The sequence below is a fragment of the Polyodon spathula genome, chromosome 15, assembly GCF_017654505.1.
Source record: "Polyodon spathula isolate WHYD16114869_AA chromosome 15, ASM1765450v1, whole genome shotgun sequence".
In the NCBI taxonomy this organism is placed as follows: domain Eukaryota; kingdom Metazoa; phylum Chordata; class Actinopteri; order Acipenseriformes; family Polyodontidae; genus Polyodon; species Polyodon spathula.
In genome coordinates this window covers 32,918,952-32,946,679 of record NC_054548.1, presented here as the reverse complement: position 1 = coordinate 32,946,679, position 27,728 = coordinate 32,918,952, and the positions used below count along the sequence as shown (strand labels likewise).

Genomic DNA, 27,728 nt, shown 5'->3' with positions numbered 1-27,728 from the left:
AGACAGAAAAGAAGCCGTTGAGGGGCGGGGTCAATTTCCCCCTCCAGGTGAAATGACATAAGAACATAAGAACATAAGAAAGTTTACAAACGAGAGGAGGCCATTCGGCCCATCTTGCTCGTTTGGTTGTTAGTAGCTTATTGATCCCAAAATCTCATCAAGCAGCTTCTTGAAGGATCCCAGGGTGTCAGCTTCAACAACATTACTGGGGAGTTGATTCCAGACCCTCACAATTCTCTGTGTAAAAAAGTGTATCCTATTTTCTGTTCTGAATGCCCCTTTTTCTAAACTCCATTTGTGACCCCTGGTCCTTGTTTCTTTTTTCAGGCTGAAAAAGTCCCTTGCGTCGACACTGTCAATACCTTTTAGAATTTTGAATGCTTGAATTAGGTCGCCACGTAGTCTTCTTTGTTCAAGACTGAACAGATTCAATTCTTTTAGCCTGTCTGCATATGACATGCCTTTTAAGCCCGGAATAATTCTGGTCGCTCTTCTTTGCACTCTTTCTAGAGCAGCAATATCTTTTTTATAGCGAGGTGACCAGAACTGCACACAATATTCAAGATGAGGTCTTACAAGTGCATTGTACAGTTTTAACATTACTTCCCTTGATTTAAATTCAACACTTTTCACAATGTATCCGAGTATCTTGTTAGCCTTTTTTATAGCTTCCCCACATTGCCTAGATGAAGACATTTCTGAGTCAACAAAAACTCCTAGGTCTTTTTCATAGATTCCTTCTCCAATTTCAATATCTCCCATATGATATTTATAATGTACATTTTTATTTCCTGCGTGCAGTACCTTACACTTTTCTCTATTAAATGTCATTTGCCATGTGTCTGCCCAGTTCTGAATCTTGTCTAGATCATTTTGAATGACCTTTGCTGCTGCAACAGTGTTTGCCACTCCTCCTACTTTTGTGTCGTCTGCAAATTTAACAAGTTTGCTTACTATACCAGAATCTAAATCATTAATGTAGATTAGGAATAGCAGAGGACCTAATACTGATCCCTGTGGTACACCGCTGGTTACCACACTCCATTCTGAGGTTTTTCCTCTAATCAGTACTTTCTGTTTTCTACATGTTAACCACTCCCTAATCCATGTACATGTGTTTCCTTGAATCCCAACTGCGTTCAGTTTGAGAATTAATCTTTTGTGCGGGACTTTGTCAAAAGCTTTCTGGAAATCTAAATAAACCATGTCATATGCTTTGCAATTATCCATTATCGATGTTGCATCCTCAAAAAAATCAAGCAAGTTAGTTAGGCACGATCTCCCTTTCCTAAAACCATGTTGACTGTCTCCCAGTACCCTGTTACCATATAGGTAATTTTCCATTTTGGCTCTTATTATAGTTTCCATAAGTTTGCATATAATAGAAGTCAGGCTTACTGGTCTGTAGTTACCTGGTTCAGTTTTGTTTCCCTTTTTGTGGATCGGTATTACATTTGCAATTTTCCAGTCTGTCGGTACCACCCCTGTGTCAAGAGACTGCTGCATGATCTTGGTTAGCGGTTTGTAAATTACTTCTTTCATTTCTTTGAGTACTACTGGGAGGATCTCATCCGGCCCAGGGGATTTGTTTATTTTAAGAGCTCCTAGTCCCTTTAACACTTCTGCCTCAGTTATGCTAAAGTTATTTAAAACTGGATAGGAACTGGATGACATGTGGGGCATGTTGTCAGTATCTTCCTTTGTAAAAACTTGTGAAAAGTAATCATTTAATATATTTGCTATTTTTTTTTCTTCCTCTACGATTTTGCCATTTGTATCTCTTAAACATTTAATCTCCTCTTTGAATGTTCTCTTGCTGTTGTAATATTGGAAAAACATTTTGGAATTGGTTTTAGCTCCCTTAGCAATGTTCATTTCTATTTCTCTCTTGGCCTTTCTAACTTCCTTTTTGACTTGCATTTGCAGATCTGTGTACTCTTTCTGTGTACTTTCTTTTTGGTCCTTTTTTAATGCTCTGTAAAGTGCCTTTTTTCGCTGAATATTTTTTTTAATTGATCTATTAAACCATTTTGGCAATTTAGTTTTACATTTAGATTTGTCTACTTTAGGGATATAATTGTTTTGCGCCTCTAGTACTACGTTTTTGAAGAACAACCATCCTTCTTCTGTGGGTGTTTTCTCTATTTTACTCCAATCTACTTCTGTTAGTCTCTGTTTCATGCCTTCATAGTTTGCTTTTCTAAAATTGTAAACCTTAGCTTTAGTCTTTACTTTTGAGGATTTAAAAAACACTTCAAATGAGACCATGTTGTGGTCTGAGTTTGCCAGTGGTTCTCTGACCTCTGTTTTAGTTATTCTATCTTCGTTATTTGAAAAGACTAAATCAAGGCATGCCTCCCCTCTAGTGGGTGCCTTCACAAATTGTGTTAGGAAGCAGTCATTTGTCATTTCCACCATTTCTATTTCATCCTTCGCGCTACCCACCGGGTTTTCCCATTTTATTTGGGGGAAGTTGAAATCCCCCATTAGTATGGCTTCTCCTTTGCTACACACATTTCTAATGTCATTGTATAACAGATTATTGTGCTCACCGTCTGAATCTGGCGGTCTATAGCATGCTCCTATTATTATGCCTTTTGAATTTTTGTCTGTTATTCTGACCCATATTGATTCGGTTTTATTTTCTTTGTCCAGGTTTAACACCTGGGCTTCAAGACTGTTTCTTATGTATAGCGCTACCCCTCCTCCTCTTCTGTCCTGCCTGTCTTTCCTATACAGTGTATACCCACAAATATTATATTCGTCCCCATCACTCTCAGATAACCACGTTTCTGTAACACCTATCACATCATAGTTACCTGTTAGTGCAGTAGCTTCAAGTTCTAGAATTTTGTTTCTGATACTTCTAGCATTTAGATAAATACATTTAATGGTTGTCTTACCTGAGTTGTTGTTCTTGTTTTGATGCGGTCTCCCTTCTGTTTTTTTGTTGATTTCTCCCCCCTTCCTTTCTAGTTTAAATGCTTCCGAACCTGTTCGAGGATCTTTTCTCCAAGTAGACTAGTTCCCTTGACCAAGCATGTGCTGTACGGATTGAAAACTATGTTGTTCCACCATATTGTGATATTGTTGCATATTGTATGTTTCATTTACCGGGGTGGCTCAGTGCCATTTACACTTGCAATTAAGAGGTTTCTATTATATGTAAGTATTGTTGTACAGCAAAATAAAATAAAAACTTTCTAAAAATAGAACAATTAATTTTTTCAACAATTATTCAGCCCAGTAACATTTTTATACAGCAAGTGTAATAAAAACTTTCCAAATAAATGATTTATTCAGCGATTCTTTGAATACAACTGTGAATTCTTTCACTTAGTTTCTTTGGCAACCTTCTGCATTTCCATGAGCTCCTGCATCTCCCTTTTCTGTTCCTGTACAAAGTCCTACAAAGTACTACTGTTCATTTTTTCTCTCCAATAAGATTTAAGTCTTGTTTATAATGTGTTCTTGGTTAGATAGAAATGTAACACTGCAATGGTATCTAATTTAGTAAAGTTCTCTTATCTAACATCCACTTTCAACGATGAAAACAAGGTTTAAAGTTTTCAGTGTAGCTTGTACTGCTGTTCTTTTTAAGCCAAGATACACTGTGAAGCCTAATAATCTTGCAGAAATAGCAAAACACACATATATATATATATATATATATATATATATATATATATATATATATATATATATATAAACAGTTCCATATAGTTAATCTTTATCATCATCATCCATTATTTCTTTAAAAAAAGAAAAAAGCAAAGCAATTTGAATTATTTTGTTAGCTACAATGTTAGTAAATGTCTTAGTCAAAGGATAAAATATCAGGATTTTTTTCCTATGCATTTCCTACAAAATCTGGACTGTCCCGGTCACATAGGGACTGTTGGCATGTATGGAAATATATTATTACTTGTGGTTATCTTATATAAACCCCAATATTATTTTTAAGTTTTTTTAGGGAGTTGACCATTTTGTTATTGTCCAGTCATTTATGCCCATTTAGATCGGACAACATATTAGGAACACAATAATATGTAAGCAGTAACCCACGACAGGGTGTTCACAAGGTTCAAACAGGGCCATGACTGTATATTTATTCATAAAACAAAATAAAACAAATAAAACAAAAGACTTAACTCCTCCAAGGAGTGCTAACAAAACTTTTAAATAAGTTCTAAACTATAATCCAGACAGCTAACCCGTTTACCAGTCACTGAAACACTTTTATCACAATACCTTTTCTTTAGGTCTGTTCCCACAGGTCTCTTAAGTCTTTGCTTTAACACAGCTATAAACCAAGCATTTAAGACCTGTTTGTACCGGGGTTAATTGACAATCAATCACTCAATTATCACTTGGCCACATTACGCACTTTTCTATGAATCAATAAAGCAATCAATCAATTAAACAATTGAACTATGTGGCTGTGTAAAAGTAGCCACAAAATACACATTTCCCACTGTTTACTTGCATGCTTTTTACACTTTGGTAAGTAAAGTTGACGTTTGGTATCACTCTTTCCCTAGTACCGGGGTTCTCAAACCCGGTCTTCGGGACCCCCCTGTGTCTTCTGGTTTTCATTCCAACTGAACTCTCAATTACTTAACTAAATCCTTAATTGAACTAATAACACTGTGTAACAAATTTTTTTTTTTTTTTGTTCCTGGGTAGTAAGTGTTATTTCCTAATTGCTTATGCCTCAAAAGTATAGAAAATGGCTATTATTCCCCACAAACTTTGCTTTTGTGACCAGGACAGTGATATTTCAAAATATCACTATTTCCAATGGGAAAACAGGCAAATGTGTGTCTTTTCATTCACATAAAGTCAGAAAAAAACAACATATGAATCCAAATTAACATGTATTTATACTAAAGTAATACAAAAATGACTACAAAAGATTTAAGAGTAGTTTTTCGAGATTTACGATTATACTGTAAATAACAATCTATAGTTAGGAAATGTGTACTAAGGGTGGGGACTGCCACATGGAATTAGTTTGGGCGGTGGTCACCATTATAGAAACCAGTTTCTTAGGCATAAAATAAAGAACGAATGTCCCATCAATTCATTCTGCTTTGGTAGTAAATGTACAGTACCTATAGTAAGTGTTCACCCCCCATGGACATACTCAGTTTGTTGTGTTACAACCTGAAATCTTGATACATTTAAATTGATTTTTTTCCCTTTGATTTACACAACCTACTCAACACTTTGAAGATGCAAGAACATTTTTGTTATGAAACAACAGTTAATGAAAAATAAAAAAGACTGAAATGTCTTGATAAGTATTCACCCCCCTCAATATTTGGTAGTACTGAATATTTGGTAGAACCATCTTTGGAAACAATTACAGCTGTGAGTCTTTTGGAGTAAGTCTACCAGGTTTGCACATCTGGATCATACAATATTCACCCATTCTTCTTGGCAAAATTGTTCAAGCTCTGTCAAGTGGATGGGGATCGTTGGCGGACAGCAATCTTTATGTCTTGCCACAGATTCAACCGGATTCAAGTCTGGGCTTTGACTGGGCCACTCTAGGACATTGTGCTTTGGGTTATTGGTCTGCTGAAGGTGAATCTCCATCCCAGTTGTAGGTCTTTTGCAGACTGAAGCAGGTTTTCATCAAGGATTTGCCTGTATTTAGCTCCATCCATTTTGCCCTCTACCCTGACAAGCTTCCCAGTCCCTGTCGATGAAAAGCATCCCCATAGATCCCCTTTCTGCCACCACCATGCTTCACAGTAGGGATGGTGTTACCTGGGAGATGTGCTGTGCTGGGTTTGCGCCAGACAAAATGCTTTGCATTTAGGCCAAATAGTTCAATTTTTGTTTCATCGGACCACAGAATCTTTTGCCACGTCTTTTCAGAGTCTCCCACATGCATTTTTGCAAGTTCCAAGTGGGATTTTACACAAATGGCTTCCTTCTTGTCACTTTTCCATACAAGCAGTGCTTAATTTATGGCTGAGCTCACCAGAGCTCAGGTCCGGTACCTCTCAATTTGAGACTGTCTGAGCTCCGGGACCTCTAAGCACAGCTCTGGCTCCTCTTGACATAAAAAATTAAACATGCGCGTTTACAATTTAAAAATAATTTTAAAGACGGTCACTGTTTTATCTTAACTCCTTGATTAGATTTCGTCAAAAAAATTGTGATTTGCTCACTACACTGTGTGAATATCTTCATAGCCCCGCCCATGTGTAATAGTCAACACTGCATCATGCCCTCAACAACTGATTCAGGGCTCCCGGAGCGCCCGCGTCATCACTGCTTGCCTTACCTTGTCTAATTATGAAATGATTGCAACCCTAATTGTGAAATTGCAACCCTGTTTGTGTAAAAATGGCCAAAAGGCAAAACTACCAGAACAATTTCTGATGGTGAACCTGAACCCATGTCAAAACAAACTAGAAACAAAGAAAGCCCCGTGCAGCAGGCAGGTGTGAGTTGTGCTACTGATGTGTTTGCGACTAATGATGATGCTGTGGTTAACAGCATGGCTATGGAAAATGAGGAGCGGGATGCACCAGACGATTCATCAAGTGAAGAAGATATGAAACTAGGTAAAGAAACTCCGGTGCTGCCGACCGTTTGGTCTACTGAACAATTTAAACTTCATCAAATGACGAATTTGAAATTACTAAGTAAAAAAAAGTTTGGTTTTTTATGTTACCGTGTTAATGTGTTATCTACACTGGTGGCTTGAAAATGTGTTGAAAGTGCATTACATTGATGTTAAGCGTTATATACTTAAGTGCTCCAGTACCTCCCCTCCCCCTCTTACATCCACTCTCTCCTGTTCACATTGAGCTCCAGCACCTCGTGATTTTCAAATTAAGCACTGAATACAGGCCAGATTTGTGGATTACCTCAGCTATTGTTGACACATGGACAGGTTCTTCCATCTCAGTCATGGAACGCTGTAGGTCTTTCAGAGTTGTCATTGGCCTCTTGGTAGCTTCTCTGACCAATGCCCTTCTTACCTGGCTGCGCAGTTTGGGAGGACAGCCTGCTCTAAGCAGATTCTGGGTTGTGCAGTATATGTTCCTCTTCTTGACTGTGCTCCAAGGGATATTCAATGTCTTTGAAATCTTTATACCCCTCCCCTGATCTGTGCCTTTCCACAACTTTATCCCAGAGTTGTTTTGAAAGCTCCTTGGTCTTTATGGTAGTATCTTTGCTTTGAATGCACTACCCAGCTGTGGGACCTTACAGAGACGGGTGTATTTAATCTGAAATCATGTGAACCACTTTTATTGCACACAGGTGGACTCCGTTTAACTTATTGTGTGAATTCTGAAGGCAATTGGTTGCACCTGAGTTTATTTAGGAGTGTCATAGCAAAGGGCTGGAATACTTATCTAATGAAGACTTCTCAGGTTTTTATATTTAATTGATTTGTTTTTTCACCACCCCCCCACCCCCCCCATTTTTGCACACATTGAAAGTGTTGAGTAAGTTGTGTAAATCAAATGAAAAGAAATCCCATTTAAATCCATTTCAGGTTGTAACACAACAAACTGTGAAAACGTCCAAGGTGGGGTGGGGGGTGTAGGATGTGGTGGTGAATACTTACTATAGCCACTGTATAATGTTTGGAGAACCACAAAACTTCTTGACGTGATTGTATTTATTGAAATCCATTCTCAATCCAAACTCAAGATTTGCAGCGTTGTACAAGTCTGAAATATGACATGTCACCTTTTGTATTATTATTCTTGTTGATAATCACTTTGTATATTATTTTCTCTTTCGGTTATCCTGGTTACTTTTTAAAACTCTGCAGTTTAAAGCAACCCGTGGCATCAAAGGGCTCTCAGACATCTTAACGTCTTCTCTTTAAATTCAGCTGATTGTAGCCATTAATATATCACTCTGCAACACTCTTTTCAGACTGATAGAAGAGCTAAAGAGAGTCCACTGGCTGCCCGTGGATGACTCACAGAGCTACACTCTTATCCAGTTCCAGGGGGCCCTCTACAGGAAAAACCATGAGGCCAGGGGCCGCCTTGAGAAATTTCTTCAGTACCGCACTATTATATTGAACATGGTACATGCGCCTCTTTTTTTGAAACTTTTTTTTTCTTTCATGTCCTATAGAATTCTTATTTGAAAAATAGAAATATTATAAACTTCTTATTGGTCACAGTTGTGGTTGGATGCCTATAATCATGTGAGATTATTTCCGGCAGGTACAAGATGACAGTTATAAGGTATTTCAGGACCTGCAGACCCAGTTTGAGAAGGCTAAGTCAGGCTTTGGGACACAGTCTATCTCTCTACAGCACACCCAACAGATAGAAGTATATAAGAGTTTGCAGGAGGCAAAGATCATCCTGGAGAGGCTTGGGGACATGGCCTCCTTAGCTGATCACATGATTATCCAGAACCTGGTTACTATTGCACAGCGAGAGGTCACCACCTTCATCAAGAAGGTCATGCAGGTAGGCTTATCATTTGCTTTAATTTCTGGCCATATCAATGATAGAGAGTACACACTTTAAGATTCTGTGTTTTCATGTTTTTTTTTTTTTTTTTTTATTACAATGTTTAGTTTTGTTTCTTCAATTTCATAGAGCTTTTTTTTCACCCCAGTAAATACCCTTATCAGTACTTTGCAGTGTCATCCTAATTTCATATACAAAACTTATTAAGCATCCTTGTATTTGCAAAACTGCTGCCGCCATGCCTACTACTGCTAATATCTCATAAACTTTTTCAAAGTTGGACAAAATACACTGAACAAAAATATAAACGCAACATGCAACAATTTCAAAGATTTTACTGAGTTACAGTTCATATAAGGAAATCAGTCAATAGAAATAAATTTATTAGGCCCTAATCTTTTGATTTCACATGACTGGGAATACAGATATGCATCTGTTGGTCACAGATATCTTAAAAAAAAGCTAGGGGCTCGGATCAGAAAACCAGTCAGTATCTGGAGTGACCACCATTTGCCTCATGCAGCGTGGCACATCTCCTTTGTATAGAGTTGATCAGGCTGTTGGTTGTGGCCTGTGGAATGTTGTCCCACTCCTCTTCAATGGCTGTGCGAAGTTGCTGGATATTGGCGGGAACTGGAACACGTTGTCGTACACGTCAATCCAGAGCATCCAAAACATGCTCAATAGCTGACATGTCTAGTGATTATGCAGGCCATGGAAGAACAGGGACATTTTCAGCTTCCAGGAATTGTGTACAGATCCTTGCAACATGGGGCCGTGCATTATCATGCTGAAACATGAGGTGATGGCGGCGGATGAATGGCACAACAATGGGCCTCAGGATCTCGTCATGGTATCTCTGTGCATTCAAATTGCCATCGATAAAATGCAAATGTGTTCATTGTCCGTAGCTTATGCCTGCCCATACCATAACCCCACCGCCACCATGGGGCACTCTGTTCACAACCGACATCAGCAAACAGCTCACCCACACGACGCCATACACGCTGTCTGCCATCTGCCCAGTACAGTTGAAACCAGGATTCATCCGTGAAGTGCACACTTCTCCATTGTGCCAGTGGCCATCGAAGGTGAGCATTTGCCCACTGAAGTCGATTATGATGCCGAACTGCAGTCAGGTCAAGACCCTGATGAGGACGACGAGCACGCAGATGAGCTTCCCTGAGACGGTGTCAGACAGTTTGTGTAGAAATTCTTCGGTTGTGCAAATCCACAGTTTCATCAGCTGTCCTAGTGGCTGGTCTCAGACGATCCCGCAGGTGAAGAAGCCGGATGTGGAGGTCCTGGGCTGGCGTGGTTACACGTGGTCTGTGGTTGTGAGGCCGGTTGGACGTACTGCCAAATTCTCTAAAATGACATTGGAGGTGGCTTATGGTAGAGAAATGAACATTCAATTCTCTGGCAACAGCTCTGGTGGACATTCCAATTGCCAATTGCACGCTCCCTCAAAACATCTGTGGCATTGTGTTGTGTGACAAAACTGCATATTTTAGAGTGGCCTTTTCTCGTCCCCAGCACAAGATGCACCTGTGTAATGATCATGCTGTTTAATCAGCTTCTTGATATGCCACACCTGTCAGGTGGATGAATTATCTTGGCAAAGGAGAAATGTTCACTAACAGGGATGTAAACAAATTTGTGCAAACAATTTGAGAGAAATAAGCTTTCTGTGCATATGGAAAATTTCTGGGATCTTTTATTTCAGCTCATAAGAACATAAGAACATAAGAAAGTTTACAAACGAGAGGAGGCCATTCAGCCCATCTTGCTCATTTGGTTGTTAGTAGCTTATTGATCCCAAAATCACATCAAGCAGCTTCTTGAAGGATCCCAGGGTGTCAGCTTCAACAACACTTTACATGTTGCTTTTATATTTTTGTTCAGTGTATAATGACATTCTTTGCTTTGACCTATGATCTGCTATGGCCACCATACTGGGGGTTGTAAGAAACAGCTTAATTATGACACAAAAGGAAATCCAGTGATACACAGTACAGAACGTAATCATATATGAACTGCATGGACAAATCTTCAAAACAAAACAATACAATACTGTAGGTTTAACCCTGCAGGACTCTGTATTGATTGAAAACTTTCAAATACCCGTTTGGATAATGAGAGAGTGTCAGTGTGTGAGAGAGAGTACCTTAATTCAGAAATACAGTGGTTTAAATACACTACAAAACCAGCTCCCCTCCTTGTGGACACCCAGCTGAAGTCTTTGAAGATGAAACCAGCCCGAGCTTGAGACTTGTGACAGTAATCAGTATTTTAATTAGCTACGTACATAATCAAGGGCACTCAGCCCAAGGTAACAACCCCTCTCTATACCATAAAATAAACCAGTTTGTTATCTTGTCTATGAGATAGAAGCAGGCACCAACCCCAAAGGGTCTTTTGATCTATGAAGGAGCCAGATCTTATCCTGTTTCTTAACAGAAAAGGCCATTTGCTGGTGTATGAGACAACAGAGGTGGAAAGCTACCCAGTGATCCGCCCTTCATGACATTGAAAGAGAATTGTAAAATTGTACAAGCTTTAAAATCTTACAGGGTGATGTGACTTTTTGGTTTCCAGAGGATAAAGACCTAATGCTTCAAGACATTGGCTTCATACACATGTGGATTTATTGTTGGTGTTGTACAAGAATGTTATTTTTTTTGCAAACCTGCTCCTGCCTGGTATGTCAGAAACCATTTGAGGTAGTGACTTCATGTTATTTATTTTATTTATTTATTTATTTATTTATTGGCAGACACCCTTATCCAGGGCAACTTACAATTGTTACAAAATATCACATTACAATTTATCACATTATAAAATATCACATTGCAGAGTATCATAGTACAGATAAGAGCAGTTGTGAAGGTAGAATAAGATCGAATTGAAGTAAGAGCTAGATAAAGAATACAGTAAATTATAAGTAAGAGTGAGTTTGACTAAGAGCAGATAACTTATATTAAATATTTGCTTATATGAGTAAAGTCCAGTAAGAACAGGTAGTAAGTATGATAAATGGATGAGAATGATATCAGATAAGAGCAATTACAAAGGATGGTTACCTATAAGAGTAAAATCAAATGCAAGATACAGTAAGCAGTTATAGTTAGGCGCAGTAGTTGAATGTGGCAAGGTATAGAGCAGATCAGTGCAAGCTTGTGCAAGTACTGGTACAATTGGATGGCATGTAGTCCAGTAAGGTCGATGTTTACATATGCTGTCTGAACAGTTGTGTCTTGAGGAGGTACCGGAAGGTGGTCAGGGACTGAGCAGGACTGAACCTGACATGAGAGCCACAGATAAATGAGTACTTGCTACTTTTTATCTGCATATATTTAATCTTTAATTGTGTATTAAACTGTTTATGCAATAATTATTTATGTTGTTTTAGTTTCACTAATTACATGTAATTTTTTGCACAAAGCCTGTTGGTGACATCTCCCAACGGCCTTGTGCCACTTACGTGAAGCCCCAGGCTATTGTCGCCCATTCCCAGGGATCAAGCAACTTGAGTTGTTTAACTTGTGCTCTCGTTATAGGCTGCTTAGCTTCGGCTGGAGTTAATAACAAACCCCTTTTTTTAATTTTAACTGTAATATTGTTATTACTGTTTTCTATGAGAGTTTTTCTTTTGTGTGTCTTTTCTGTATTTTTTGCAGAACCGAGATACAAGCTTCAGCTGAGATTGCTTGCAGTCTCTGCCTCAGTATCTCACTGCCGTCTTGGTGACTGCTTGCAAATCTGTTACGCATTCTGTTAGGGCTCTAACATCAGGCTTCCCTCAGTCTTGTGTACTGTTTGGATTTGCCAGAAGCTATATAGGTGGGCATCTCTGGTGTATTTAGTTATATTATTTTATTGCATGTGTGGCTGATGAGAACCGCACTGGCGCCATTCCATATCTGACTTGGAACCCGCCGTCATTCCATCTCTGACTCGGGAATTACTGCCTCACCGTGCACACGCTGGATCTGCTGCTTATTATGTTGTGTGTTGTATTGCTAATGAGAACTGCATCGGCACCGCTCCGTCTCTGAGTCGGGACCCGCCGCCATTCCGTCTCTGAATCGGGAATTGCTGCCTCACTGCTCACACACTGGATCTGCTATCGATGAGTTGTATCGCCACCTGTTCTGTCTCTGACTCAGGAGTTGCTGGCTCCGCTGCTACCGAGTTGCATCCGCTGCTTGTTCCATCTCTGACTCAGGAATTGCTGGCTGCTTACTCTGCTTACACGCTGGATCTGCTGCTGCTGCTCCTCACCGCGCGGCTCCGTCTCTGGAACTGTGCTTTGCACACTTGTGTTTAATGGAAAGCTTTGTCTTGTTTGGTTTTTAAAATGCTTTATTCAAATAGTAAAATGTACACAAAATAACACTCTTCAATACAGGAATCAAAAGGATCCCTGGGTCTGACTCCAGGCACCGAGCTCAGTACAACATTTCATTCACATTACCTGTGGTTAAATAGCCTTAGTTCTGCCCCTAGTCTGTGTAGCAGGCACCCTATAGAAAGTAAGGCTTCCTTCTCAAAACTCAAGAGTCAAAATCCTACAGAGCGTGACTCCATTCTGAGCTCATGCTGGTTGTCAAGTGTACCACAGTGTGTGTGAATAATGCTTTTGCATTCTTACATTCAATCTCATATAATTATACCAAACTAACATTCAGTAGTGTCTGATAACATCGTTCAGTACATAAAATCTAGCATTCTATTGTGTTCAAGGATTATGGATAATACTGCATATATTTGCCTTTTAATGCAGTGTTTTACCAGGTAGTGTCAATAGTGTGCAATTTCTGCAACATAGTAATAATGATCTTAATTCCAAACGACGATGTTACTAACGTCGTACGAACTTCCTTTTTTACTACGACCATACTATACTCATCTAATATACATCGAAATCATAATAGATTGAACTCCAAGTACCATTTGTACGTATGGTTCTTTACCATATTTAGATAAAATCCCTTTTAGTGATCACCATCATAAACAAACACCGTGTTACCATGTATTTTTTAAAATTTGATTTAAAAAAAATTCTATATAATTATATATATATATATATATATTCTATAAATATAGATATATATATATATATATAGAATATTTATATATATAGTACCTTTTGGTTACATTTATGTTTGACAGAATTTATCGAGTGTTAACAGTTTCCCCACACATAACCAGGTTTACACTGGCTGTGTGTTGACTTAGTCCTTTAGGACTAAGTTGGTAATTGCTTGTATAATACAATTGATAGTGAAAATGTATTATTGGTAGGATATGTGTAATTAGTTACAGTAAGTGCTCAGGATCTCCCTTTGAAAATGTCTGGGGTCGTTATAATATGCATGCGAGTAGCTCAGGCATTCATACTTTGTTCTTGCCAGTCAACAATCAGCAACGCAAACATCCAGGTGACTAACACATTAGTATCAGAAGCCCGCTATTCGTAAGGAATTTGTGAATGACAAATTATTCAATAATATTAGAACCTATTTTAAGAATGGAACAAGCAAAAAAAAATTAAAATCTTCTGTGCTACTTAGGAGAATGTAGTATCTTACCATTAACTTTTTTCTTCACAATAAATCACCATACTCCTTAGTGACTTCCCTTCCCCACTGCTGATTTCTCTTCAGGAAGGACAGCTGGACAGACGCAGCCTATTCCAGGCTCATCTTGTGTTCGACAGTGACAGTCAGCTTACCCTGTTTCCAAGCGCTCATCTATTTGCAGACACCCTATTAGGGGCTCTAAAGTCTGTGGCTGATTCGGCTCTTCAGGTAAGTAAGACCAGGAAGCAGAGACAGATTAGAGTGTATATGAATACTGTAGAACAGAGGTGGTCAACCTTTCACAGACCAAGAGCCAGGGAAATAAAATGTACAGTGACAAAGAGCCACAAACTTTAAAAAGTGCTTAATTTAGCATTTCACTGATATTTTTTTAATACAATTACTATCACACACACACTATTAACTGCAGCTGACCTTTATTTTTTCCAGTACATATGTAATATTGATATCCAGCAAATACATTTTCAGTATATATAAAAGCATAGTTTTGTTTTTGTTTCTTATTTGGGTGAGTAGCTAACTATCGTTTATTTTCTTATACCACATACAAGCAGGATCTGTACTCTGTGACTTTTGGCATTCTTTACTACGCACATTGTTGGAGTTCTGAATGCAGCTGTAGTTCAGTGTTACTATTTAGATCTGAGATGGATACGCTCTACCGTGTGATGTGAGAGCTGCAGGTCTGAAATTTGCTTTTGCAGTTGATTGTTTGGACATAGGATAGCAATAACATCCCTAAGTCAAGTTTTCACAAACTCACCTTCAGAGTAGGGTTTTTTCACACGGGCAATGTTCCAGGCCACTTGTTAGAAGTAGGCTAGAGTTGTGGTTTCAGATTTCAACATTTGCGTTTATCCATTTGCTTTTTACCAACAGCAGTCATTTTGATGGGTACATTTTAATCAGCTCCGATATGAAAATGAAATACAAACTTTCAGATACAACTCAGAAGATGTATTCATGCAACTGTATCATTTTGATGGGTACTTTTTAAATCAGCTCCGATATGAAATGAAAGACAAACTTTCAGATACAAAGTGTTTTCAAATGTATTCATGAACTCATAACTAAAGGTTTTGTCAGTAGGCGAGAAACGACCATATTCAAAATGGAAAAATAAATCTTAACGATTGTGTTGCAAAAACCGTTCCAAATTAGCACATATTAGTTACAAAACCTATCACTTAGTTTCATTCCTTGCGTTTAACTTTCAAAAGACAGACAAATTACAACTGATGTATTCATGAATATAATATCTAACATTTGCATAGCAGAAACACCATATTTAAATGGAAAAATAAATATAAAATGTTTATTTTCAAAATTAGCACATATAACGCAAGACTATCATGGCAGTTCTAGCGTTAACTTTTAAAGACAGAAGTTCAGAATCTTTTGGACATGCATTGTCAATGCGGGCATGGGTTGTAGTGAAATAATGCTGCAGGTTTGAAGATTTGAACTGCATCAAAGGCAAGTGCACAGTTGCAACACCTTAAGTGAAATTTCCGCCTTAGTTTTCCCAACTGTTCTAGTTAGTTAGTTAACTGTTGCACAAAACGACTTTTGGGGATAACTAAGTGAAAATACTTAAATGTTGTATTGGGGACCCTTAAATTGAAAAAACGGTATGGCAGCGTTTTTGGAAATTAAAGAGGACAGCGCCACACTTAGCAAAATGATTTGCAGAGAGAAAATCCGTTAGGTATAATGGATGGTGAGCAATTAATAACGAACTATCTTTTAAATTACTGTCTTTTAAATGTCTGTATAATGCTTGAAGCAGATTAACAACCCCAAACAAGAAGAAATCACGCATTGCTCCCTGTTCTTCAAATACAGCGGCATCACTTCGTTTTTTCGCCACTGGTGGCTTATTATTACAATAAAAATGTATACTTAAAAAAAAAAAAAAAAAAAAACACATTTGGCTGGTTGTGTAACATCTTAAGTGAAATTAATGGTTAATTCTGCTAAATACAAGATACTGCTCTCACTTTTGTTGCAACCGGGCACTGGTGAATAAGGTGCAGGAGTTTTCCATTGCGTTCAACAAAAAATCCATTACTCTCCCACTCCGGTAAGAAGGTTCGATATTCATCTTCAGATTTTCTTTTTCGCTATTTTTTTCTGACATTATGAATAAAACAGAAGCCGGTCTTGTTCAAAGTAAAGTTAACGGTTTCCAAGCTTCTGTAACTCGAGTCCCGAATGCACAGTAAAGTAAGGGTGTATATGATTTGCTAGTTAGTTGCTATGTAACAAAAAAGTGTTGCTGCAATGCTGCTGATTAGCTAAGGTCAGAAATGGATCGGCTTATGATGAAAAAAAACAAAAACTCGGAGACTTATTGTAAAAATAATACACATATAAAAAACAAACAAACAAAAAAAAAATTCATTGTGTAAGAAATATATGGGAAGTTCAAAGAGCCGCATGTGTCGGTTGGCCACCCCTGCTATAGCACATCATTTTCTGAAGTTATTAACATGATTAAATTAAAAACTGGATTTATCAAAACAACCTTCCGTAATAAGAATATATTGAATAGATGTTTGAATTAAGTACATATTATTATTATAATATGATACCGATAGTACCTAGATCGGGACGCAGGACAAAGCCCCTAATATCGCAGGCGAGAATGGTAGGGAAGCCTATTGTTGTTTGTCAGAGGGTAGTGGGTGTAGCCTTAGATGGACCAGCAGTGACGTCACAGAGTCGAGACTGGAGTGCAACACTCAGCACCAAGCCTGGGTAATATATTTATTTTGTATTTCAAAAAAACAAGGGCTAAAGCCACAGTCAGCACCCAGTTTGGGTAGCAATATTTATTCAAAAACAACACAAAAAACCCCCGGTAATACCAGCAATGGTAGAACTGAGTTATAAATAAATATAAAATAAATCACAAAAGACTACCGCACACAAAAGAAAAGAGTACACAGCCAAGTTGCAGTAATTCTCTCAGCTGCCGCTGTTTGATGGTGGCACTGTAGAGAAGCTTGATTCACCTCCGTTGCCCAGCCACCACCCCAATCGGCGGATGCAGCACAGCTGATTACAGAAAGTGGGCTCGGCGACCGTGTGGTTCAGCGTCAGGGCAAAACAGCTGACCAGACCGGGACTTTTAATCTGGCAACCTTCCAGTCGTTCATCCCAACTTTGGCTACCCTGCACAATGCCACATGAGATCGGGAGGGTGAATTACAGCAGGACCCTATTACACCCCCGTTACATATCCCCCCTCCTCCCCAGTGGAGCTGCAGGCCCACTCAGCCTCTCCTAACTTGCACAACTGGCCCCCCTCCCTTGAGAAAAAATCAGCATTTTGATGTTCCTTACCCGCACGATGTTTAACTGTATAGTTAAATGGTTGCATTGCCAGACTCCACCAAGTAATCTGGGCGTTCGTGTCCCTCATCGTGTTCAGCCACTTAAGAGGAGCGTGATCAGTGACAAGGGTAAATGGTCGCCCCAGGAGATAATAGAGAAGCAAGTTCATGGCCCATTTAATAGCCAAGCACTCCTTCTCTATGACAGAGTCGTTATGCTCGTGCTGAGCCATCTTTTTACTAATGTGCAACACAGGGTGCTCCACTCCATCTATCTCCTGAGACAAAACAGCCCCCAGACCCACATCGGAGGTGTCTGGAGGATGATTTCCCGGCTGAAATCCGGAGCTATCAATACAGGGGCCGGGGATAGAATCCTATCAAATGCTTCCTGACACTGTCCTGACCACTGTACATAATTTGGGGCGCCCTTTTTGGTAAGGTTGATCAAGGTGCTGACAATGGTGGAGAACTCATAGATGAAACGGCGGTAATAGCCAACCAACCCCAAGAGTGATCTCACCTGAGCTTTGGTCTTGGGAACCACCACGTCCACCAGCGCCTGCACTTTGGAGGCCACAGGCTTCACCTGACCATTACCCATTATGAAGCCAAGATACTGGGTCTCCGCCTTACCGAACGCGCATTTCCCCAGGTTAGCCGTCAGCCATGCCTCTCTCAAAGACTGAAGGACGACCACAAGTCTACCTAAATGTTCCCTCCAGGTCGAGCTGAAAACTACCATGTCATCAGTATAAGCCACCGCATAGCGATGATGTGCGGCCAATACCCGGTCCATCATTCTCTGAAAAGTGGCAAGGGCTCCATGCATCCCGAAGGGCATGGTCTGGAAATGGAACAGACCCCCTGGGGTGGCAAATGCAGTTTTCTCATTAGAGTCAGGTCTTAACGGGATCTGCCAATATCCCTTCGCCAGGTCCAAAGTCGACAGATACCCCGCATCCCCCAGGGGGTCAAGAAGCTCATCCACAGGGGGCATAGGGTACTGTCACAAAGACAGCTGTGGTAGGTAGTGTCAGACCAGAAACAGAGAATAGACAGAGTCGTGGAGTTTGGTGAAGCTGAGTGCTTGCTTGCGCTCAGCATTTGATAAATGAACAAACAGAAAATAAAAGGTTGAACAAAAACAGCACACAACACTTGAGGCCAAAATAAACAGACAAACAAAACGAATTAACACTAAACGAAACAGACACTAACAAACAGCGGACGAACAGACAAACATGGTGAGTTAAATTAATTATTTACTTTAACTTCTCTTTTTGTTTTCTACTTCTTCCCACCTGTTCTCCACTGACCGAACAAAGGCCTTGTTTTGATTGTAGCTACGCATCCCCTTACTTGCATGGAGCGCTAGCCGCTTCACGGCTGATTCGCCGGGCCGGCCATATACTCCTCACCGAGGCTTCGCTCGTTGTTGGGTTGAGACCTAAATGGGCTGTGAGTGCCTTCACTTTTGTGTAGGTCGCTCAATGAATAGACAGAGTGCTCTCCCTCATCTGTCCTGTAATATTGAACTGTTTTTTGTAAAAACTGTTTTTATTACTGTGTAAGTTAATCGCCACTGCGGCTTCGGCCTGTCCCCCTGTTGTATGCTACGCGCTGCTCTGGCGTGAGACCACGCGGTCAGGGTAGGTACTGTGCCTAGCTGCCCCGGTTTTTTTAAATACATCGGTGCGTAAGACTCTGCCCATGCTACTTCGGTACCACGGTGCGCACGATGCCCATTGTCACTGTACCGATATAGGCTAGTGCGCCGGTGCGCGAGGCACCTGACGCTGCACGGTACTCGGTGCATCTGTGCATGCAGTACTCGGTGCAAGCGGTAACCCGGTGCTCGGTGCTGCACGGTACATGCGGTGCTCAGTGCACGCAGTGTTATTATTGCACAGTATTCGGTGTCACACTACACCCGGTGCCCCCAGTGCTCGGTGCACGCGGCGCACACAGTGTTTACAGCGCAGTGGTTCTAACCCGGTGCTATGACTGGTAGGGCTGGCTTCCATGCCTGCGCGGTCTGTGGGACCAAGTGGTTGCGCGCAGACAACTGTGGCTGTCGCAGACGTGGATGATTGACGCTGATAAGGCCGCACTTTTGGACACTTATATCTCCAGGCCACACCTTCGGCCCAGCAGTGGAGGAGATCCTCCGACAGTCTCTTCGGGAATGCGGGGCGTCGAGGTAGGTAGCCGCGTTGCTCCCTCACCCCGCTCCTCTGCTGCGTTTCTCCCTCCCCCCGCTCCGGCGCGTAAATAATGTATAATCGTAAATCTCAAAAAACTACTCACTTCTAAATCTTTTGTAGTCATTTTTGTATTACTTTAGTATAAATACATGTTAATTTGGATTCATATGTTGTTTTTTTCTGACTTTATGTGAACGAAAAGAGACACATTTGCCCGTTTTCCCATTGGAAATAGTGATATTTTGAAATATCACTGTCCTGGTCACAAAAGCAAAGTTTGTGGGGAATAATAGTCATTTTCTATACTTTTGAGGCATAAGCAATTAGGAAATAACACTTACTACCCAGGAACAAAAAATTAAAAAAAAAAAAATTGTTACACGGTGTTATCACTGTTGTTATTTCTTATTGTTTGCCAAGCTTATAAAACAAAATCTGTTGCACAGAATCGCTCGCATTTTGGTATGGTGGTACATGAACATGGCTGGTTGACCCTGAAAAAAAATGGAGCCAATAGGTCACATTGTTTGGCACCCATATTGGCACCCATTTGGATTTTGTACTTTTAGTAACTAATTTTGAAGACACTAAAACAACCAAAACCGAACTCCTCACATATGTTGAGGAGGTTAGTGCAATTACACATATCACGTGACGTGACACGTTGCCGCCATTTTTGGATTCTACATTTTAGCTTTAAAGCTTTAGCTGGACCGATTGAGCTGAAACTTTCCATGGATCTTATTAAATATGAGAGCATCAAAAGTTATTCAAATGGTGAGTTTTCGTCAATCCAAGATGGCTATGATAGTATTTTACAATAACACACAGTATACAAAGAAGCCTACTTTATAGTGACATCTTTATTTTTTGTTGGGAAGCTTTATGAGGAGCAAGCACTAGTTCATTCTACTCTGGTTGATTGACAGTGTTTATGAACATCATCACATCATGCAAATACTTTTTGAAGTTGATCCGAAAAATTTTTTTAGTCAACTAGGGCGTTTTAAAAAAAAAAACAACCCCCCCCCCCCCCCCCCCCCCCAAAAAAAAAACAAAAGTCGAATTTCTTATTGTATAAATACTATATAAGAGTATGTATTGTAAGTTGAAGCCCAAACACCACGTCTTTACAGGTAGGCTGACAGATATGTTTAATACGATGTTCGTTTGGTTATTTGTATGTTTTAAAGTTTTTCTTTTATAAACCTACTGCAAGAATGTGTTGATACAAGTCAGTGGGAAAATTCAAAGTCTTGAGGCAAAAGTTTTATAATGGCTTAGTATGCACAAAATTAGTTTTATTCTGTAAGGATTTCAGGAGGATTTTAATATTTATGAGAGATCTCAGTTATACGTTCGATCGTTTATTTTAATTAAGTTGTATTGATAGGGCTGAGTTTAGAGAGAAATCGGGTCTGATTTAATACTGCTATCTACATACGGAACTGAAGTGAACGTGTATACTGTACTGACAAGAATACTATTGATATGGTCTTTATATTATTAAATATCTTTCTCGCCTCTTGCTCTCCCGTTCTCCACTTCTGAACACCCCCCTGACATGGAGAGCTGCAGGCTTATTATAAGGTGACCATCTCCCGATTAGCAATAAATTAATCACTTAATTAATTCGGGAGATGGCCACCTTCTGCACGGGTTTTAATTATTAACGTGGATGGGTTTCCCACCCACGCTACAAAACAACACGCACGGCGGTTCGCCATCATTTATAAACACAAATATTTTTAAAACAATAACACAGAAATGCACGGCTGTGCCGTCATACAAAATAATAAACAAATACAAAACACACGGCGGTTCGCCGTTATCTATAAACACAAATATAAAATAAACAAATACAAAATAACACAGCGGCGGAAGGGGAGATCCCGTTCTACAATAAACACTGTACAGGGCTGCTCGCCCTGCTACACGGGGTAAACAGAAAAACCGGTATACTGGCCCATCCCTATTGCCTTACCTTGCAACATATACTGTTTAATACTAAGAATACATCTAATAGTAAATCATATAATGGTAATAAAAAATATATAGTGTACCAACTGAATTTTTTTAAGAGTGTAATTTTTTTTTTTTTTTTATAGTATTGTCATTTTTTTTCATAACATTACTGTGATCTCGGGTTGTACAGAAATTTGACAGCCGGGGTATTTAAAATATGCAGCTGAAAGTTCCACAGCGTGCGCAATGCACTGTATCACAACTAATCACAAGTAGTAATCACAATTAATAATAAATCAACATTTATAAAATACTAACTGTTATCCTACAAAAACACACACACTATAAAATGATGCATTCCAATTAACTAAATGTTTGTATGATTTCTATTTTCACAAGTCTGAAACCATATCTTGTTCTGCTGTGAACGCCTGGAAGCCTTAAAGTTGCCTGCAACTTCTAGTTATTATTATTATTATTTAGTTTTTTTTCTGGTTTCAGGTTTTTGACTTCTTCAATAACACGTCAGACAACCAGGACACTGAAACAGAGAATAAACCTGCAGGGAATTGGAGCAGCCCTCAATGGGACACATGCTTCAAAGGTTAGAGAGCAGGGACAACTTGAGGGAGTGCTGTTACTGCTGAGTTTTCTCGTTGCAAAAGTGTCAACATCTTATGTCCTATGAAATTAGCTACCAGTTTACTAACAAGAAAACCCTGCTCATCACACTTTTCTAACAAGAAAAATCATATCTTTTCCATTTTAAGCTAATCTTTTATACTAATACCCACATTTTTTAGAAAGTTATTTTTAAATCTTTTATGATGTTTTCTCTTTAAAAAAAAAATTAAAAAAAAGACGACAAACTTTGCCCTAGTGCAAACAGAATTACAATTGGTCCTAATATATGGATTTGGAAGAATTGGCTATATGGTTTGGGAGAAACAACTCTTATGCTGATTATTACTACAGTATGTGTTTTTAAACATGCATCACTGACTTCTGCTTTGACTTCTTAAAGTTATTTAATTAAAAAGTATATGAAGTATTGTTTTCTGTATGCAACTTCAAACTCTGCATAATTTGTTTTTAAATGCACTCATTCCAGGTCTAGGAGACACAGACAGTGAACTGAGCGATATTATGGTGCCCAAGCTTGTGTCTCACCTGCACTCCAAGGTTTCCAAAGAACCCAGATTGATATTTTCCCAGCTGGGAGCAGTGAGGGTTAGCGGACACCAGGTGAAGGGGCAGTACTACACACTGTGCAGAGAGAAACTGGAATGGAATCTGCTTTTACATGGTGGAGTCCAAGAGGCTGAGAGAAAACTGCATGAGATAACAGAGGTAATTGTCCCTATCACCACCAGTATACACAAAAGATATACTATATACCTTGTAGATCCTAGAAAAGTATAAAATGACTGTAGCTCCCCTGCATAGCTCTGATTCTAGAAAAGTGGATATGGTAGACCAAAAGTAACAACTTAAAACCCAAACCAGGGATAATTGATTACAGTGGTTTAATTTCAAGTTGCATTTAGTAAGATGTTTGTATTAAAGGTATAGCTGACCTATCAATATCACACCAGCTACAGAAATGTTTTTTGTCATTTGGAATTATGAAGACATTCAAAGCCAATGAATAGATGCTGCTTCTTAGTGCCAAATGTATGGCACCTAGTTAAAGCTGTACAGCTGCAACCAGACTATGTGACCTGCAGAAAATGGACCAGGATGATGTAGCTTATCAATAATGTTGTAACATTTCAATTTCAGGGTGATAAGTCCAGGGACTGGTACTGTAGTTCTAGGTAGCATTAAATAATGGAGGCACAAAGAATACATCCTGTTAAAACACTAGTAAATCAGATGTTTTAAACTATTAGTAGCAACTACACTTAAAATATTGGTGAGAGTGGTGCCCAAATATGTCCTTATAAAAGTTTTCATGACTATCCAAATATATTTAATAATTCAAAACAGAGTCTCACCCTAGGATTGTCGTTACATTTTAATATAAGCAGTAGCCAGAGGAAAAAAAATAAAGATTATAAAATGATTTGTATAATTTTAAAGTGACACTAGGTTGTTTTTTTGTTTGTTTTTTTTAAATAAAGGCACTTTACAGAGTGTTTAAAAGAGATCAGGAACAGAGTACATGGAATTGCAAACGCAAGTCAAAAAGGAAGTTAGAAAGGCCAAGAGAGAAATAGAAATGAACATTGCTAAGGGGGCTAAAACCAATTCCAAAATGTTTTTCCAATATTACAACAGCAAGAGAACATTCAAAGAGGAGATAAAATGTCTAAGAGATACAAATGGCAAAATCATAGAGAAAAAAAATAGCAAATATATTAAATTATTACTTTTCACAGTTTTTTTTTTTTTTATAAAGGAGGATAAGCACAACATGCCCCACATGTCAACCTGTTCCTATCCAGTTTTAAGTAACTTTAGCATAACAAAGCCAGAAGTGTTAAATGGACTAGGAGCTCTTAAAATAAACAAAACCCCTGGGCCGGATGAGATCCTCCCAATAGTACTCAAAGAAATGAAAGAAGTTATTTACAAACCGCTAACCAAGATCATGCAACAGTCTCTTGACACAGGGGTTGTACTGACGGACTGGAGCATTGTAAATATAATACCGATCCACAAAAAGGGAAAACAAACCGAACCAGGCAACTACAGACCAATAAACCTGACATCTATTATATGTAAACTTATGGAAACTATAACAAGTTTGGACAATTGGAAAACCCAAAATGGAAAATTACCTATGTGGTTTTAGGAAAGGGAGATCGTGTCTATCACCTGCTTGATTTTTTTGAGGATGCATCATCGAGTATGGATAATTGCAAAGCATATGACATGGTTTATTTAGATTTCCAGAAAGCTTTTGACAAAGTCCCGCACAAAAGATTAATTCTCAAACTGAACGCAGTAGGGATTCAAGGAAACACATGTACATGGATTAGGGAGTGGTTAACATGTAGAAAACAGAAAGTACTGATTAAAGGATAAACCTCAAAATGGAGCAAAGTAACCAGCGGAGTACCACAGGGATCAGTATCAGGACCTCTGCTCTTCATAGTCTACATTAATAACTTAGATTCTGGTACAGCAAGCAAACTTGATAAATTTGCAGACGACACAAAAATAGGAGGAGTGGCAAACACTGTTGCAGCAGCAAAGGTCTTTCAAAGTGATCTAGACCAGTGTTCTTCACTAATTTTCAGAGGTGGCGCCACTTTCGCCGATAAAACATCAGTGTGAGGGCTGCCATACCGTCTTTTTCACATTTGTGTATTGTCGGGGTCCGCATGTCAAGGGTCGAACTAAAGTGTACCAGGGGCCTCCAGTGGCCCACGCCTTGCAATGAAGAACACTGATCTAGACAGCATTCAGAACTGGGCAGACACATGTCAAATGACATTTAATGGAAAAAAAGTGTAAGTTACTGCATGCAAGCAATAAAAATGTGCATTATAAATACCATATGGGACATACTGAAATTGAAGAAGGAATCTATGAAAAATACCTAGGAGTTTATGTTGACTCAGAAATGTCTTCATCTGGACAATGTGGGGAAGATATAAAAAAGGCCAACAAGGTGCTTGGATATATAGGGAAAAGTGTTGAATTTAAATCAAGGGCAGTAATGTTTAAACGTTAGAATGCATTAGTAAGACATCATGTAGAATATTGTGTTTAGTTCTGGTCATCTCACTACAAAAAGGATATTGCTGCTCTAGAAAGAGTGCAAAGAAGAACAACCAGAATTATTCTGGGTTTAAAAGGCATGTCATATGCAGACAGGCTAAAATAATTGAATCTATTCAGTCTTGAACAAAGAAGACTACGCGACGACCTCAAGCATTCAAAATTCTAAAAGGTATTGACAATGTCGACCCAAGGGACTTTTTTGACCTGAAAAAAGAAACAAGGACCAGGGGCCACAAATGGAGATTAGATAAATGGGCATTCAGAACAGAAAATAGCAGGCACTTTTTTTACACTAAGTGGTCTCTTCCACTGGTGTAATATAATCCAAGACAGAAGCTCCAAAAAGTGGAGCAGAGGAATCCAGCACCTTGAGTCTGTAGAACCTCATGAAGTGTGTGGTGTAGCCCAGCTAGCCGCAGCACATATTTCAGACACTGGGACACCTCGAAAGAGGGCCCAAGACGTTGCCATACCCGTGGTAGAATGCGCCTTCAATTGCCCCGGAGGGGAAAGACCAGCAGATTCTTAAGCCAGAGCAATGGCGTCCACTATCCAATGGGACAGGCGCTGTTTAGACAATGCCTGACCCAACGTCCTAGAACCATAGCACACAAACAACTGTTCAGTATGTCTGACACCCTTTGTACTGTCAATATAGCACCTCAATGCCTGATCGGGCAGAGCTTGTGCAACCATTGCTCCTCCAGAGAAGAGAAGGGAGGAGGATGGAATGCCATCAACTCCACAGATTGTTTCACGTGGAACGGGGATATTACTTTCGGCAAAAATGCCGAGTTTGGTCTCATGGAGACTCTAGACCAGTCTCCAGCGAAGCAAGTGCAAGAATGGTGCACTGAAAGTGCATGCAGCTTGCCCACACGTTTTGCTGAAGCAATAGCCAGCAAAAATGCAGTCTTTAGACATGAGCTTCAGATCCACAGTATGGAGTGTTTCAAATGGGGCATTTGTAAGGGCTTCCAGCACCACATCAAGGCGCCACGAGGGGAGCCTAGATGTCCTGGGAGGACGCAGCCTCCTCGCACCTTTAAGAAAATCGGGACGCCAGGAAATGGTTTCCAGGCGATAACGCATCTAAGCGTGTGTGACAAACAGATATGGCTGCTAGGTACACCTTCAATGTGGAAGGGGACCTACTGTCATCTAATAGTTTCTGGAGAAAACTGGGCCAGGCACCAGTCCTGAAATAACTGCTACTTACACGTGTATTGTGACCTGGTAGAGGGAGCTCTCGCACTCTGAATAGTGGCAATAACTGCTGATGACAGCCCTAGAGCTGACAGGCGATCTTGTTCAGGGGCCATACCCATATCTGCATCAGCTGGGGGTTTGGGTGCTACAGATAGCCGTGGGCCTGAGGAGATCCGTCCGCAGGGGGATCTGCCTTGGCTGGCCGTGCAGGACAGCAAGGTTGAAAACCAGGTCCTTCGGGGCCACCGAGGAGCTACCAGAAGCACTGTAGCTTTCTCTACCTCGACCTTCTCTAGGAAGCCGGGGAGCAGTGGTATCAGTGAGAAGGCATAGGAGACCAGCCGGCCACTCATGGGCCAGGGCGTCGACTCCTAAGGGACTGTCGAGGTCTCTCATCAAGAACCAAAGAGGGCAATGCGTAGACTCTCGCGAGGCGAAGAGTCTGCTCTGCCGAACCACTCCCAGATGTGTTCCACCGCCCTGGGGTGGAGACGCCATTCTGAGGCCAGGGGACCTCCTCTTTGCCGGCTGACTGCGTTGGGGGGCAGGTGCTGCCCAGCTTGCCGTAGGAGCATGAGCGGGCCTGGGCGGAGGCTGTTGCCCCCACAGGGAGGAAGCCCTAGCAGGCAAGGCGGGCTTCTGTTTAAGCAGCCGGGCATACTGCCTTGATGCTACCCTGATCTTCAGAGTCCTCTGAAGCATCTCCTCCACTGCAGGGCCAAAAGTATGGCCAGGAATGATACGGGTATCCAGGAGAAAGAACTTGTCCTGCTCCTGAACTCTAGCCTGGGAAAGCCAGAGTTGTCGTCTGGTGACCACCAGCACCTCAAGGCACTCCGCTCTGGCCATGAGTTTAGCCAGTCTGGTGACCACCTCAGGGTGCTCCTTATAAGGGTCGCCTGATAAACAGAGAGCATGCTCGACACATTAGAAAGCCGAGTAGCTTGGTAGCAAGTGGCATACGCCTTCTTGAGGTGAGTCTCTGTCGTCCGACACGGTCTGTTCGGACATTGTAGGTCCTTGGCCTGTCGAATCCCCGGCGCCTGTATTAGGGCCGCAATGGCCGAGTCCACCGGGGGGAGGGCTGTCAAGCCGGCACCCTCCACTCCCTGCATGGAAGAAAAAACCCGAGCTCCAGCCACCGTGCTAGGTGCTGACGCTGGGTTGGACCAGGAAGACTGGACTTCCCTTCCCTGTCCCTGGGCC

General features: G+C 40.3%; 1 protein-coding gene across 1 annotated transcript in view; it reads left to right on the top strand.

The window, feature by feature from the left end:
- Nucleotides 1-27,728, top strand: part of LOC121327794 (dynein heavy chain domain-containing protein 1-like) — a 56,319-nt gene that overhangs the window by 28,449 nt on the left and 142 nt on the right. The window contains exons 7-11 of the mRNA XM_041272000.1: nt 7,912-8,068; nt 8,211-8,462; nt 14,135-14,278; nt 22,083-22,185; nt 22,693-22,931. Coding sequence (XP_041127934.1) covers nt 7,912-8,068; nt 8,211-8,462; nt 14,135-14,278; nt 22,083-22,185; nt 22,693-22,931 — 895 coding nt within the window. The remainder of the gene's footprint in view (nt 1-7,911; nt 8,069-8,210; nt 8,463-14,134; nt 14,279-22,082; nt 22,186-22,692; nt 22,932-27,728) is intronic.